General features: G+C 46.5%; 5 protein-coding genes across 5 annotated transcripts; 3 read left to right on the top strand and 2 right to left on the bottom strand.

The window, feature by feature from the left end:
* Positions 1–2,423: 2,423 nt before the first annotated feature.
* On the top strand, positions 2,424–2,948 carry TRUGW13939_07547 (uncharacterized protein; the record flags this gene model as incomplete). Its single annotated transcript, XM_035490686.1, has 1 exon — positions 2,424–2,948. The coding sequence occupies one exon, from the start codon at positions 2,424–2,426 to the stop codon at positions 2,946–2,948; it is 525 nt and encodes a 174-aa protein (XP_035346579.1).
* Positions 2,949–4,693: 1,745 nt separating this feature from the next.
* On the top strand, positions 4,694–5,962 carry TRUGW13939_07546 (uncharacterized protein; the record flags this gene model as incomplete). Its single annotated transcript, XM_035490685.1, has 2 exons — positions 4,694–4,967; positions 5,067–5,962. The coding sequence occupies 2 exons, from the start codon at positions 4,694–4,696 to the stop codon at positions 5,960–5,962; spliced, it is 1,170 nt and encodes a 389-aa protein (XP_035346578.1).
* Positions 5,963–6,450: 488 nt separating this feature from the next.
* Positions 6,451–7,354, bottom strand: TRUGW13939_07545 (uncharacterized protein; the record flags this gene model as incomplete). The annotated part of the gene is made up of 3 exons (XM_035490684.1): positions 6,451–6,636; positions 6,704–7,157; positions 7,248–7,354. 3 exons carry the CDS (start codon positions 7,352–7,354, stop codon positions 6,451–6,453), a joined length of 747 nt encoding a protein of 248 aa, XP_035346577.1.
* Positions 7,355–7,912: 558 nt separating this feature from the next.
* Positions 7,913–9,211, top strand: TRUGW13939_07544 (uncharacterized protein; the record flags this gene model as incomplete). The annotated part of the gene is made up of 1 exon (XM_035490683.1): positions 7,913–9,211. One exon carries the CDS (start codon positions 7,913–7,915, stop codon positions 9,209–9,211), a length of 1,299 nt encoding a protein of 432 aa, XP_035346576.1.
* A 1,043-nt stretch (positions 9,212–10,254) lies between these two features.
* TRUGW13939_07543 (uncharacterized protein) lies at positions 10,255–11,255 on the bottom strand (the record flags this gene model as incomplete). Its single annotated transcript, XM_035490682.1, has 3 exons — positions 10,255–10,496; positions 10,559–11,032; positions 11,096–11,255. 3 exons carry the CDS (start codon positions 11,253–11,255, stop codon positions 10,255–10,257), a joined length of 876 nt encoding a protein of 291 aa, XP_035346575.1.
* Positions 11,256–14,115: the final 2,860 nt, after the last annotated feature.

The raw sequence follows: 14,115 nt of genomic DNA, 5'->3' as shown, positions 1-14,115 counted from the left end.
TCTTCTTTAGCCTCCCTATTAGGGATGGTCGGTCCAAGGAGCCACCGAGATAATGATATGCCTGTTTAATGTAAGATCTGGGATCTCGTGAAAGTCTGACTTGACACTAATAATTGAAGACAGATACAACAACCGACATATCATCATGTTGGTGTGAGAAGAGCTTCACTGTGCCCAAGTTGGTATTCTCAATGGTTCTAAACTATCGGTTCAATAAGCTAATACACTTTCGTCTGTCAGAAAACCGGGTCGTTTCTAACCGTGACGTACGACACCGCCAACAAGATGCACTCTACTGCGTCATTCCTTTATCGAGCGTGATAAGGAGTTTCCTCGACTATACTTGGACCTCCATCGCACAGATATTAGAAGCAAACAACATTGAGGCGAAATTATTGAAAGCCAGCGACTTTCAATTCCACTTCGAAGGGACACCAACGCGTATTGCAGTACCACTCAATGTCTGATGTACGCCGGTCATGGGCTATGTACAACTTCGTTACTGGTTCTCGCACATGTGTGGGAATAAGTCAAAAGACTTCCATGGACGGGGATCGTTTTACAAGCCGAGCATCCAGGCACAGATGCTTGTTCGCAAAGCTCATGAGAAATCCTCTAATCTTCCGGACGGTCGGCGTAAAGTGATCCGAGTGTTTGTTCTGGAATATGCCTCAGGAAGGACAAATTCCCCCCAAAGCCACGTGTGAGTCGCCACTTAGTGTCCACTCATGTGTGGGATAATTTGGTTGGGGGAAATATCTTCTGGGAAATTCAACTTCCCCAAAAACCATGTACGGACAAGCTTTCTATTGTCGTCCATGTGCTAGGGTTTTTGTTCTGGGAGATATTTCAAAAAAGAACAAACCCTCCCAAAGTAATGTGGTGGTTGTTTTGTTGTCGCTAATATGCGCATTGATATGGGTGGACTTTTCTCCAAATATTGAATACATGGAGATTAAGGCAGCTCCTGATTCTCGTGTGTGCGCTGCGACTGTTTTTTCGGTAGGGTTCATCGTACCTAAAGGAACCTATTCTTTGGTATACACTTTCTCACGGCTATGCCCGAAAGTTCCGGCATAGATTTATAATCGGTGTCGGTTATGCAACCTGGAAATACTTGTCAAGAATGGTATCAAGACGGACATTGTTGGTGAACACAAAGCTCTACGCGAATACCACAATCATCATCATGTGAAGATTGTCTGCAGCTAAGTCGGGTTGATAAGCAGTCCGGTCCCACATGATGTCCGTGTATTTCCGCAGGGTATTATCATGGTGACTTTTGTGGCGACAAGGGAAGACAAGGGAAGGGCACCAAAGCAATCATATGAGGCGAGGCTCTTCACCGCTTCACGAAACGCTGTCTTGTCATATTCAATCACCACGAATATGAGGGATGCGACTTGTAGCACAGGAGAGTTATCAGTGCAATAGTAGCTTTATGTTGGGAGACGATCTTGCGTTGACCCCCAAGATGACTTTGCTACCATTGTTTCGATGCGAGGAATGACGACAAACCAACACCGACCAAATGGGGGGTAAACTGGTGTTTGTGTAATCTAAGGACTTACCAACACCACAAAATGAGAGAACTAGCGTTGATGTGATCTAAAAGGACTGACGACAAAACCATGTCAGATGAGAGAGTATAGGAGCAAGTCATTGGTGTCTAAGGCATCAAGGCATCAAGAACAACCGAGAGAAGTACTAGGACCTCATGCGGAAGTAGAAGACAATTAATATGGCACACATATATTAACATCTACTATGTTTCTACATATGTAGCCTGCAAGATCCTTCTTATTCTTATTTCCCCCTCTCATAAGAGAAATACAATCGATCTGTCGAGCATAATGAGCTCGCACTATTACATCAGAAAATGAAAGAGGGATATTGGAATCTTTTCAGCAGTCAATCTAGGGTTTATCACAGACGCCCACAGAATATTTCTGGGACAGCTACACCACTGCTATGACGCCTGATATTCGGACAGTGGAAAACTTTCACGGGTAGACGTCTTCTATCCAACGTCCCATCGACCAACGGAGAATACTTTCCCCGATCTCGCGTCGATTATAAGTAAACTTTGTAAGAGTCATGGCTATTCAAAATATTTATTTTTTAAAGTATTACTTTTTATTAAATTTCTAGCGCGTAATGCCAGTAACTAAGCCCTAAACCCGCTTCCGTTTCGACGCCAACTTGATTGGCTACACGTACAGAGTACTTTGCAGCCTGAGACACCTGTTCAGCTGTGACCTGTACTTGGCATGTTAGCATTTGCTATTAGTGATAATGAGTAATTTTGAGTTATGTTCTCACGTAGTAGTCTATACTATATAATAGGCGCAGCACATCATCAAGCTATAAAATATAAGAAAGCGGCCATTCTTGACCCGCTTCACGAGTCTCTCCTAAACACCATGGCTGGCACTCCCAAAGCTACCACCCCTTCTAGAGAATCAGCCCTCACATTCCGCAAAGTTACCGAAGACAACTGGCGAGCAGTCGCAAACCTCAGCCTCAAAGACGGTCAAGTAGGAAACCTCGCCCCCAACGTATGGTCTCTCTGCGAAGTAGCATACTCCGAAGACGCATGGGTACGGGCCATCTACGCAGACGAGACGCTTGTTGGCATGCTCATGATGGCAATATGGGATCCCGACGAAGCGTACTACATCTGGCGATTCATGATTGATGGTCGGTTTCAGAATCTCGGGTATGGTCGACGCGGCGTAGAATTTGCGATTGCGCATATACGACAGCACAACCCTAAAGCAAAACAGCTGGGTGTCATGTCAACACCACCAGAAGGGAAAACGAGTGCAAACCCGCTCAAGACTGTTAGGCCAGAGAACTCGCCATACAAGTTTTATGAAAAACTTGGATTTAGAAAAACCGCCCCGCCAGATGAAGATGGAGAGATTATGATGACGATAGACTTGTAGGCAGTCAGTATTCGGAGATTTCTCCAGGGACAGAAAGCTGAGCGGAATAAGTCTTGAGTCTTTTGATGCTTGGTTTAATGAGAAGTATAATTAGCAATAGTCAAATTATACAAGGGTTTACATTCAATGTTAAGTACCGAATGTGCACTTAGACTACACGCTACTTGTTTATTGCCTTTCTCAACACACACATGGAATTTTGTTTGCCGTTTCAATGTTTCAGATTCCACACAAGACCTGGGACTATTCAACCGTAGAAAAAGCCCATCGTGCGCGTTAGAATCGGCGGACCATCAGACGACGACTTGATCAATTGATGGTGTGGAAAATTGAACAATACTGGTTGGCTAAGATATATATTTCCAGTACAGCACATAGAAAAGTCTTAGAGCCATGGGCCTGGTAAACAGGATAAGTCACGTGCAACGCGGAAAATACAATGGGTATTTTACTTTGACAGGGCACTGGCCTCGGTGTCCATAATCAAATAATAGCCAGCTTGAAATCAATCTTCATGATATCTGTAGTAATCGATAATCCGTCAAATATAGTACAAGGCCAAAGCGGCAACCCGGAAACGACTTAGCGCGAGTTCAATTTTGTCTTGGATCCATCCTAACCAAACAAGACTTTGGGAACTCGAGAGCGGACACCTTACAAAACTTGGGTATGGAGAGGATAGAGCTGACTGACCTAGCAACAGAGAGAGAAATAATCATATGAAAAATAGAGACAGCAAGGCCAATGTCGCAATTGCCAAGACTTCGGAGGAGCGTGCAGTCGGACTAGCGTGTTTGCAATCAGATGTTTATTTGCGTGATTTGGATGCAGTTTCTGCTTCGGGTCGTGCATGTACATGTACAATCATTACAACAATAAAATGCAGTCTCCGTGGAGGCCAAATAATAATTGTAGTAATAATCGTACAGAGTACTCCGTACAAGAGGCTTGAACGAACGCTGAGATGCAGCTACAAAATTGCTGTGGGGCTGCGATGTCGAAACTCGACCAATACGGTATAGATCGCCTAGCGGGCCAATCAGGTCATAGCGGCCCGCGAAGTTTCTAAAATAAGCATGGACCAATAGGATCGAGTAGGTGCCCCCACTCAGCCTTGTCCGAGCAGGTGCGACCGCCATCTCGTACCTGCCGCCGCCATCGACTGCTTGATCGTGCACTCTCAAGCCAACTTCACACTCTCAACTCTCGCACAGTCAATCCTCACATGGACATGAAAACTCTGTCTATCGAGATCGCCACGTTCGCTGCATCATCTCCCAATGGCGCCTGCATCTTCAGTTGCTCGAGCCAACTGCCGACGCCCTGAAGACTCTTGCCCAGCCACCTCAACGCCGACATTGAAATTCCGAATCCTACTCCAGAGTTGAATCCTACCCAAGAAACTGGGCTAACTGTCGCCAAGCGTATGCTCAGCTCAGAGCCCTCACCAGCACCAATGATTTCGTCGTGACGGTGGAGCACTGTGGCACTAGACCATGAGTAGTCCTGCGGCTGATAGGAGACTAAACAAAAGATCGGTATTATTGAGGCCCAGGCGGTGGTAGCCACCCACGCGAGCTGCAGCCGCATCACCCCCCGAGAACCCCCCATTGACCGACTCGCCCTTTTTCATTCGTCTCCTTTTAGGGGTTCTAGTTCGGGAGAGCTTATATCCCCGGCTTGCATCCTTTTCTCTTCGCAACACGGCGCCGAGGGCTTGATTTTGTCCAAATTCAAACATCACAATGTGCGACGCGTTCAAGCCGAGCTGGGCCGCATATGCCATCGCCCTGGCCCTTCCGCCCATGGCGACCGCTTTGCTCCCACCGATTCCTACGGCAACAATTCGACCTCACGGCCACCTGCTCCCAGAAGGCCCCCAACCAACGGCTTCGTTCGACGACGACGAGTTCCATGCGGCTGTACGACGCCAAGTCAGTGATCCATCAACGTCGGCTGTCTTTCTCTCTACCTCATTTGGACCTGCCAGCCTATGCGGCTGGGTTGACGGGGAAGTTGGTAAGTAATACCGTTTGCAGCCATTCTAGTCACTCTCCTACAGAGAATGGGCTGAGAATCATGAGTACTGTTGCTGATTAAATCCCTCGACACTTGCAGGCGCCGATGTATATTGCAATAATGACGAGAAATGCGTTTTTCATCCCCCAAACACCGCTTTTGGGGGCATGGGTGGATGCTGTCCTAACGACGACAGCCAGTGCGGATTTGAGAGCATCTGTTACGAATCTGCTGCGATAACAGCCACACCGGATATCTTGTCCTCCTATGATCCATTTGCCATTTATTGTACCGACTCATCCTCTGCGTATTGCGTCACTTGGTTTTACACGCAACTGGGCATAAGTGACTATGGATGCGGAACCGAAAGTGTATATGAAACGGTCTTCACAGACGCGACATTCACACCAACAGCAACTGGTGCTGATCAATACGTTATGATGGTTTCGATCTCCTACGTTCCCGATGACTTGCTATCGACTTATGCCCATCTCGTCACTACTGTCAGTTCTGACCTTGGAAAAGTAACTACATCTCTAGCGCCATCGTCAACAACAACAACTACAACAACTAGCCTCACGCCTACTTCAGCTACAAACACACCACCACCCACGACCAGCGCTGCTTCGTCATCTACTTCCTCGAAACCGGTTGGTGCCATTGTCGGCGGAGTTGTCGGCGGAGTCGTCGGTCTCGCAGCTATTGCCGGGGCCTGTTTCATGTTCTGGCTTTGGATGAAGAAGAGAAAGGAAAACGGCTCAGTGGAAATGAACCCACCAAATGCCAGCACACCTAGCGGCTATCAGTCGGTGCCGCAGAATCTGCAAAGCTCTCAGGGCTGGGACAACTCCACGGTGTCGGAAGCTGGTGGCTCCGAACTAAAGAACGGACCTGCAGAGTTCTATGCGCCACCGCAACACTACGCTCCGGTTGAGATAGATTCGCGCAACCCTGTGATAGAGTTGCCCGCGTCCATCCCCCCCAGCCACCGATGAGATACCCTCTGCGTTGAATATTGATGTATATACTTGAAACTAGACTTGGTGATTTTTGCTCTTTAGCGGGGCTGTGGACTGTATTTTCGCTGTTGCATATGTGAAACGTTATCCCTTAATACCTATTTATTTCCAAACTAATATAAAGGAATCCATCCCGGAACATTAAACTGCGACAATGGGAAATTTGAATTCTTATAGGCTAATTAGTGCTCCCAGTGCTGTCTTGCATGACTACATTGGTGTAACATGACGTGCAGATCGTGTTAACAAACTTTAAATACTTCCCGAATAGGTAGGTTTACGACTGTCGGAAATATCCATGTCTTCCTCATTATATATACCCAACAGGGTACGCTTCGGTCACTATTTGCTCGATTCGTTTGGGCTTTCTTGATAGGATCTTAGAAAAATTGTTCAACTCTTTGCATTAAATAATTCATGTGCAAAAAAACAAAAACATATTATAACCACAAATTCAATTGGTATCAAGCAAAAGGAGACACCGGCTTCTCCTGCTTGGCCCCATCAACCCAAACGTCTACCTTCTCGTCATAAAATGCAATGTGCCCTTTGATATCAGCGCTCTCGGCAGTCGGGTTCTTGTACCACCACGCAAGCCCGGTTTTCTCCTGCCCAGTAGGCAGTTTGATAATATAGTAATTCGCATCTCCCTAGAATTGTAATCATTTAGAAACAAAGGATGAGAAGAAAAGAAAAAGGGAGAAGGCAACGACAAACCTTATAAGGGCAACTAGTCTGCAACTTGTCATCCGCCTTCAACAAATCCAAACGAACATCCGTGTGTGGAATATACGCTCTCACCGGCAGCCCAGTCTCATACAGCAACTTTGGATGGGCCGTATTTGCTACCTCGACACCATCAATCTCCACACGCACATTCTTGGAAGACTGTAGGATCTGGATACGTTTATACGGATCCTTGGGGTGAGAGTATATGCGCTCATCTTCCTCGAACCATGCGTCCGCCTTGTCAATGGCAACTTTCGCGTACCCCGCGAAACTGCCAGACGTGAAAAAGGTCACGGCAGCAGGAGAGGTTCGGCCGCCGACAACGAGGTCGTAGACTACGCTGTCTGTATTGTCGCTTGGTGTTGTCTTGTTCGCGAGATATTTCTCGTCCGTGATGGCAGTTTGGGGGAAGTAGTAAATAGGATAATACGGTCGTTCCCATCTTGTATAGTGGAACTTGTTAGCCCATTGTTTCTTAACTTGCACCACTTATTTCTTCATTCCAGGTGGTGTAAACCAAAGGCATACTCACACAAGCTTTGGCTTCTTTGCGTCGACAACATACTGTCCATTAAAGACTATCCGGACTCGTCGGACGATGTCTTCGGAATACCCAGCTGGAGGAAATGGAGGGGGCATTGTGCCGAATTTTCTGGGTTTTATTCCTTGCAAAGAAGTATATTTTGGTTATTTCTGGCGAGGAACGTCGATGGTTTTATGAGGTCACGTAACACAGTGCGGGGTATGGCGTCATCCAGGGCGATTTGTCAGGGTTGATTACTATTCTCAGGCCTATTTGGGATGCTGTACAGTGTGGACCAAAATTAGTATAGCAAGTGGCCAATTAAAATGAGATATAGGAAGTTTGAGAGTCTACTGTTTAATTGTGTAAAAAGAGTGTTCATAACGAGAAGTGGACTCCCCTGTATCGGCTCGGACTACGCCCGATGCGGTAATGACCTCGAGCCCTAACCATACGGCCAGCAGATCATGTCTTCGGCATGCTTATCTACATCTGATCCGCTCGTGTATATGTGGGAGGCAAACCTATGTCATAGTTATAGCATTTGCCTCCACGAATGACAACTACATCAGTTGGCAAGTCTCCGGGGAAAAACTCGCCCAGGGTTAGCCGCTTAAACTCTATGCTACTATGCATCAATATTCAGCGTTTTGCACAGTTAATAATTTCAAAAAATGAAGTTATTCAGTATTTTAATACTTCTAACTTTCACGGGTGCACAGTGGCTTTATCACCCCAAGCCCTCGGCTATCGTTCCGTGGAAACCTCACAACGCCACCAGCGTCGGCAACAGTGGGATATACAAGAACCAGTACTATCTAGCCGATCGCAGCGACGCTGCTGTTCAAGTGATTAATATCACTTCCACAAAACACGTTGTAACAATCCGCGGATTCCGAGGTCTAGTACCCCATCCACGAAACACGTCCTATGCTAAGGAAACGGCGAAAAGCAATCTAGAGCAATCAGGGCCAAATGGAATAGCCATCCTTCCAGACAAGTCTGAGTTGTATGTTGGAGATGGGGATGGGACAGTCCGAGTGATAAGTTTGGTAAATAACAGCATTGTGGCTAATATATCAACCGGGGCAAGACGGCGTACCAGTGCCGTGGCGTACTGCGAAGGGGCAGGCATCATCTTCGTGACGGATCCTAATATCGAAGAAAATCGCCCACAAGGATTTTTTATTGACCCGCTAGAAAGACAAGTTGCCGGCCAAGTGACGTTTAACAGCGTCAACACCAACACCCTTATCCGCGGCCATCATGTCACCAGCAGCCTGAGCCAAATCGCTTTCAAACCAGGTACCGATCGCTTCTACGTTTCCAGCCGTTCAACCTATGTAAACCCCGGTGGTGAGATTATCGAAGTCGATCCGTTTACCATGTCGATCAGCAACATACTTGGTTTAGACAACTGTTATCCCCTCGATGTGGTATTTTGCCCTAACGGCAACTTATTTGTCGGTTGTAGCAGTGTGCAAGAATTGAGCTCACCGTTAGTCAATGGATCCACGGGATACAGTCTCATTATTGAGCCCTCGAAGCACTGGTCAATCGTTGGAAATGTGTCCGGTGTTTCTGGAGTCTACCAAGCCGCTTACAGCTCAGGTCTAGGCGCTTACTTCGCCGCCGCGTATCGCGAACGAACGGTGAAAATAACTAGTGGTAACAGCAGCAATGATACTACTCCCCATGAGATATGGAGATCTGCCCCGCAACTGGCCATCATAAATTCGACCACGCACCAGGTACAACAATGGATTGAGACCGATAATAGAACTGGCCGTACGGTAGCAGTCGACCCAGCAACGCAAAAGCTTGTTGTGCCACTGAGAAGAGGAATAACAATTTATCAACTACAGAGCAACGCTACAGAGTATTGGAAGAAGAGTGTTGCAGCGAGGACTGTTCTAGATTCGTATGTTGGCGTTTTGCCGCTGGTTTTTGCTATTGCTGCTTTTTTTCTATAGACATTGATACCATGTTATTTTATATTGAATTTATTAGGTGTACATGTCATAGAATGAGATAATTCGTTTAACAGTCCCTTTCGTGCGTTTCAATCCTTAAATTTTCCGTTTTGATATATTTTTATTGTTATTTTACTATTCGGATGGCGACAAGGCAGTATGTGTGTGAAGAAGATCAACTGACTAACTGGTATTAGGATGAAAAGCACAAATTCGTAACATTTGAAACAAGGGATTTCATAATTCCCGAAAAATCATAAGAATATTGTCGACATATCGGCCTCAGCAACCTGCGGTCACACAGTTTTTATTAGCGAACCACACACAAATCCTGTACTTATCCTTACACACACACACAAACAGTCAATTCAATTATTCAAGCGTCTCATGCGTTCTAGAGCCTCAAGATCTAACCTGCTTCGTCCAGTCCGACAAATATTACTCCGGTGTATTTAAAAAGTCGACTATTGCAACCACATTCCCTGATTTTACAATCTCGTGAATGCCATTGTGAACAACCACGTACGCAACCACGATGAAGGAAACTATGATTGGATAGCAATATGTAAATTTTTAAAAAACCTATTAATGGGTACCAATCGGATGTTCTAGACCAAATGCTGGTTTTTCAGATCTATAGCGAGTAGGAATTGTCCCGATAACAGATGGAATGTCGCCCCGCAGTACAAATTTAGGATCTCCCTTTCAAGGGCCGAGGTATTTCACGTCGAGTAGATGTTTCAAGGGATATTTTCAACCAAAAACAGTGAAAGTTACATATATGGACCCGCTTTATGACACGTACCAGACCGTCAGGGAAGGGAGGCAAAGACGCCCTTCCAAAAAAAAACAAAAACAAAACAAAAACAAAAAAAAATAAAACCTTAAACAAAACAAAGAAAATAACAACGAATGAATAATAGGTATTTTAGCCACGAAAGAAACAGTCCAGTTAATACTCCAAAAAGGCAAGCCCCCTACATGGAGATTGCAAAGGTTGACAGCGGAGACAGCAAATAGTCAAAGTAAAGTTATATCATGCATTAGCGCAGCGTGATACATGCAGATAGTGGCTGAATCAAGTAGACGAGGGTATATAACCGATACGAGATCCGATCGCTCTTAATGTCACGGAAGGCGAAGAGGCGGAAAATAATGGTCATGGCGAGAAGCGCGAGGACACTAGAAAGAATGACAGTCGACACGTCCATGCGGTATTCCAAAATGCAGTAGCGGATCAGTAGGGATTGCGATATTAAAACACCGAGGGAGATATAGATTCGACCTGTCGCTTGTTAGTTTTCCATAACCCCGCAAAGTCAAAAAGAGACAAAGAATGCAATTTACAGGGCATGTCTCCCATGAGAATCGGCGTCGTATACCGTCCAGTTGCCACATCGCCAGGCACATCGCGCAGGTCTTGCAAGGAAATGGGAAAGACGACGTAGATAGCAATGATCTTGATCCAGGTCCAGCCAATTTCGTGGGGTGAGCCCCCAATCGTCCAGGCTGCAGTCAGCTGGGCGATGGATCCAATCCCTACACACAGATCCTTGGTCGGGCCGAAATCGCCCAGGCGCAAAAAGTTGTGGGCGACGGAGATAGCAACCCACATGAATGTCCAGATTCCAACATCCAAATAGGATCCGTAGCCAACGTAAAGAGCTGTCAAGACGGCCCAGCGTACTCGGGCGGCGTTGAGCGAGGACATACCTGCCACAATAGGACGGTCAGGTTTGTTAACGCGATCCTCCTCCACACCACAGATCTGGTTTCCAACAACGAAAGAGTATAGAAAGAGAAAGCCCAGTAGGAAGGATTCTAACGGATGGTTGTTAACTCGTAGACATTACCAGTGTTATACACGAAGGGAATGGGCCTTACTTGGAATTGTGGTAAGCATCTCGAAAAGTGTAGCGTGGCGATATAGTAAAGAGGCCGTGGCAAAAGCTGGGACAGGAAGCATGCCCATGCTGACATCACGATGCATGAAACCCCAGCAGAGGCTTGCCTCGTGCCTAGTAACAGCCCATATAGTTCCCATTTTGAAGACCCAGTCGAAAGATATGTGTTTGAGAAATGTTGGGGTTTCGAGGAGTGATGTGTGAGTGCTGTGAGATACTGAGGCTCTGCTCAAGATAGTTGAATTTGAGCAGCTGCTTGCAGAAGGATAATTGTGAGAAGTAGCAAGAGAGCTAAAAGAGGAGAGCTCTGTCGAGTAAAACAATGACTCACGACTGCGAGAAATAGCCATCGTGAGTTATAGTTTATTTTCCGATAGAAGATATAATAAAGGGAAAAAAAACCACAAAGCCAATTGTGTAGACAATGAACAAGCGGCAGGCCCGAGCTCTCAAAAAAGGCCGACTTTTGGTTTGTGCAGTTAGCTCCTTCAAAACAAAGGTCTACTCCTCACTGACAGAAGGGCAGATATGGGTTTAGATATACTACGTAATGCGGCGCTCATAGAACGAACGGTGGAGCCGCGATTGACCACAGGGATGGCTAGCGGACGAACGGCCAGCAAAGCTGTTTTTGGATTCTTATGCACCGATAGTGGCGTATTCCAAAAAGCCTAAAGTAGTCAGGTATGCGTCCATGCCCCATCGATTATAGTACAATGCTGTGCGATGTGGGAGCGAATGGGCTCGCCCTCCCTCGCTTCACTGGCCCACGACGGGCGATAGAGTGGGTTGTCAGGCCATAAGTTTGCCTTGTGTATCAGTCAGGTTTCTAGAACTAGGCCGCGCCATACTCTCGGTGTAGCCGGATATAGATGTTTTTTCCCTTGTTAGAGCGAATCCAGCTAGTCCTGGAGTACTTGGTCGGGTGAGAAGGGATGCAACTACTATCGGGGGATCCGGTTAGTGGGTTTGTGTTTCATTAGAGCCTGTGTCATGGTGCATTTATCTTACTTTTCAGCTCACATAGTCTTTGCCAAGCACGGGTAATCGAGGGCAATCGATATTATCGGCACCGCGCAGCAAGGCAAAACACTAATAAACCATCGACGAAGCCTAGCGCCTTGATTTAGCACGGGCCAGCCGGGCCCACTTACTCGGAACTTACCGTACCAGCCCCACTCTGGCGGCAACGAGGCCAATAGCAGGCGCCATATTGCCTGTTCTACTGGGGCATGAGAGAAAAACAGCCAACGAGAGGACAAGGATCAAAGGAAAGAAAAAGAAAGACGGCAACTATTGCTAAATAAGCACCAACAAAAAAAACAACGAAAGCCGGGCCGATACCCGTCTAAGCCGTGACCCCTCATTGGCCCACCACTCCTAGTCTAGATCTATAAGATCGCATAGTCTATCTAGCTCTCTATGTAGTCTTTTATGCACGAACCACAAAGCCAACAAGATGAAAGGAGAACAATGCATAGTGGTAATTTGGACTATGACGTGGACAGCCCACCGGGATGGCACCCAATCAGGGAATGCATCCAGCCAACCATTCAGCCGAGCCCATCCTAGTCTTGCTTGCGTATTCAACATCCGATAGCCTGGTCACCAATTGCAAAGTCCCACGTGGTCTATAGTGGTGAGAAACACAAACTAGGGTGGACCTTTATGGACGAATGCGTTCCCTGTCGTACGTACTGCCTTGCAGCACCTCCCTGTTGCACGTCATTTTGATTGTGCCAGGCCCCCGTGTAACCATGGGCCTGACTACTGCCAGAGCCGGCATGGCGCCAAGAGTCGGGCCTGCATCATGTCCCGGGGGACATCTGTGAAATGTGTGTTAAAACGGTCCTCTCGTGCCAGGGCTTTCCAACAAGTGTCACATTTTTACTACTTCGTAAATAACAGGGTTACAGGAGGGAACAGCTGAATGATCTGCGCCGAGCACAAGTCTAAAGAACACGGTGCAAAAAGAAAAAGAAAAAGAAAAAAAAAGGAAAGAAACATGACGTATATGACTCGAAGGACTTAGCGACGAACTAGAAAAATAATACCGAATATTCCAAATCCGGCGTATCATATGTCACGACATCGGCTTGCCTTACCGGGATCGCCTATCACGGCGATCTCACATGCTTGGCAGAATCGCGTGCTGCTAAATATCCAATAATTTTTAACACTTGCCACACCCTGTCTTGTGAATCGTCCCCTGCCCCACTGACTCATGTGGCACTGTGCAGGTGCAAGCCGTCTTAAGTCTATAAATGCACAGCCCGTACATGATATGCGCTAACGCAATTCCTACATGCATTGGTGCGCTGTTGGCAAAAAAAGTCCAAAAATCCAAAAATCTGGCATATGTTACAACTGGCCAACCGGATAACCCCGTCTGGCATTACTACTGCTCTAAAGTGGAAATGCCGACGTGCGTGCATATTGGGCAGCAAGGATTAAGGCTTAATTGGATGCATCCGCACCATACTCTATTTCATCCCCGCAGGTTCGCGCCAGTGTTTATGCAGATCATGGCTGCATTTCCCGATCCAAAAGGACTAGATTGTCGATCCCCCTCCTCGACGAGCGCTTGAAGTTGGACAGAAAATAGTATCAAAGTCGCTAAATTAAGCCATATTAGAGTCAAAAGCATTCGGCCCGCTAATGAACCATTCTTCCAATCACATAGCGTTAAAAAAGTTACACGTCAACAACTAGTGGGCTGTTGGCAATAAACAAAGGCTGGCCTTGTACTTCTCCGTCGATCTGCGGGGCCACGTGATAGCAGAAATGATGATGTATCTGGTCCATGACTCAAAATGCACAAGAATCAACGTTGCAAGGAAACCTGGAGTGGGCAGATGGCACTTATTCCGCAGCAAGAAAACATTTGTCCGGTGGACATATGAGATTCCATGGCCAACTATAGCAAAATTGATTTTTCTTGAAAATTAATCGATTCTTCCTTTGCATGTTGCATGTTATATGCACTTGCAACTGGCAAAT

Source organism: Talaromyces rugulosus, chromosome IV, assembly GCF_013368755.1.
Source record: "Talaromyces rugulosus chromosome IV, complete sequence".
NCBI classification, from domain to species: Eukaryota; Fungi; Ascomycota; class Eurotiomycetes; order Eurotiales; family Trichocomaceae; genus Talaromyces; species Talaromyces rugulosus.
This window is presented reverse-complemented; position numbering and strand designations above follow the sequence as displayed.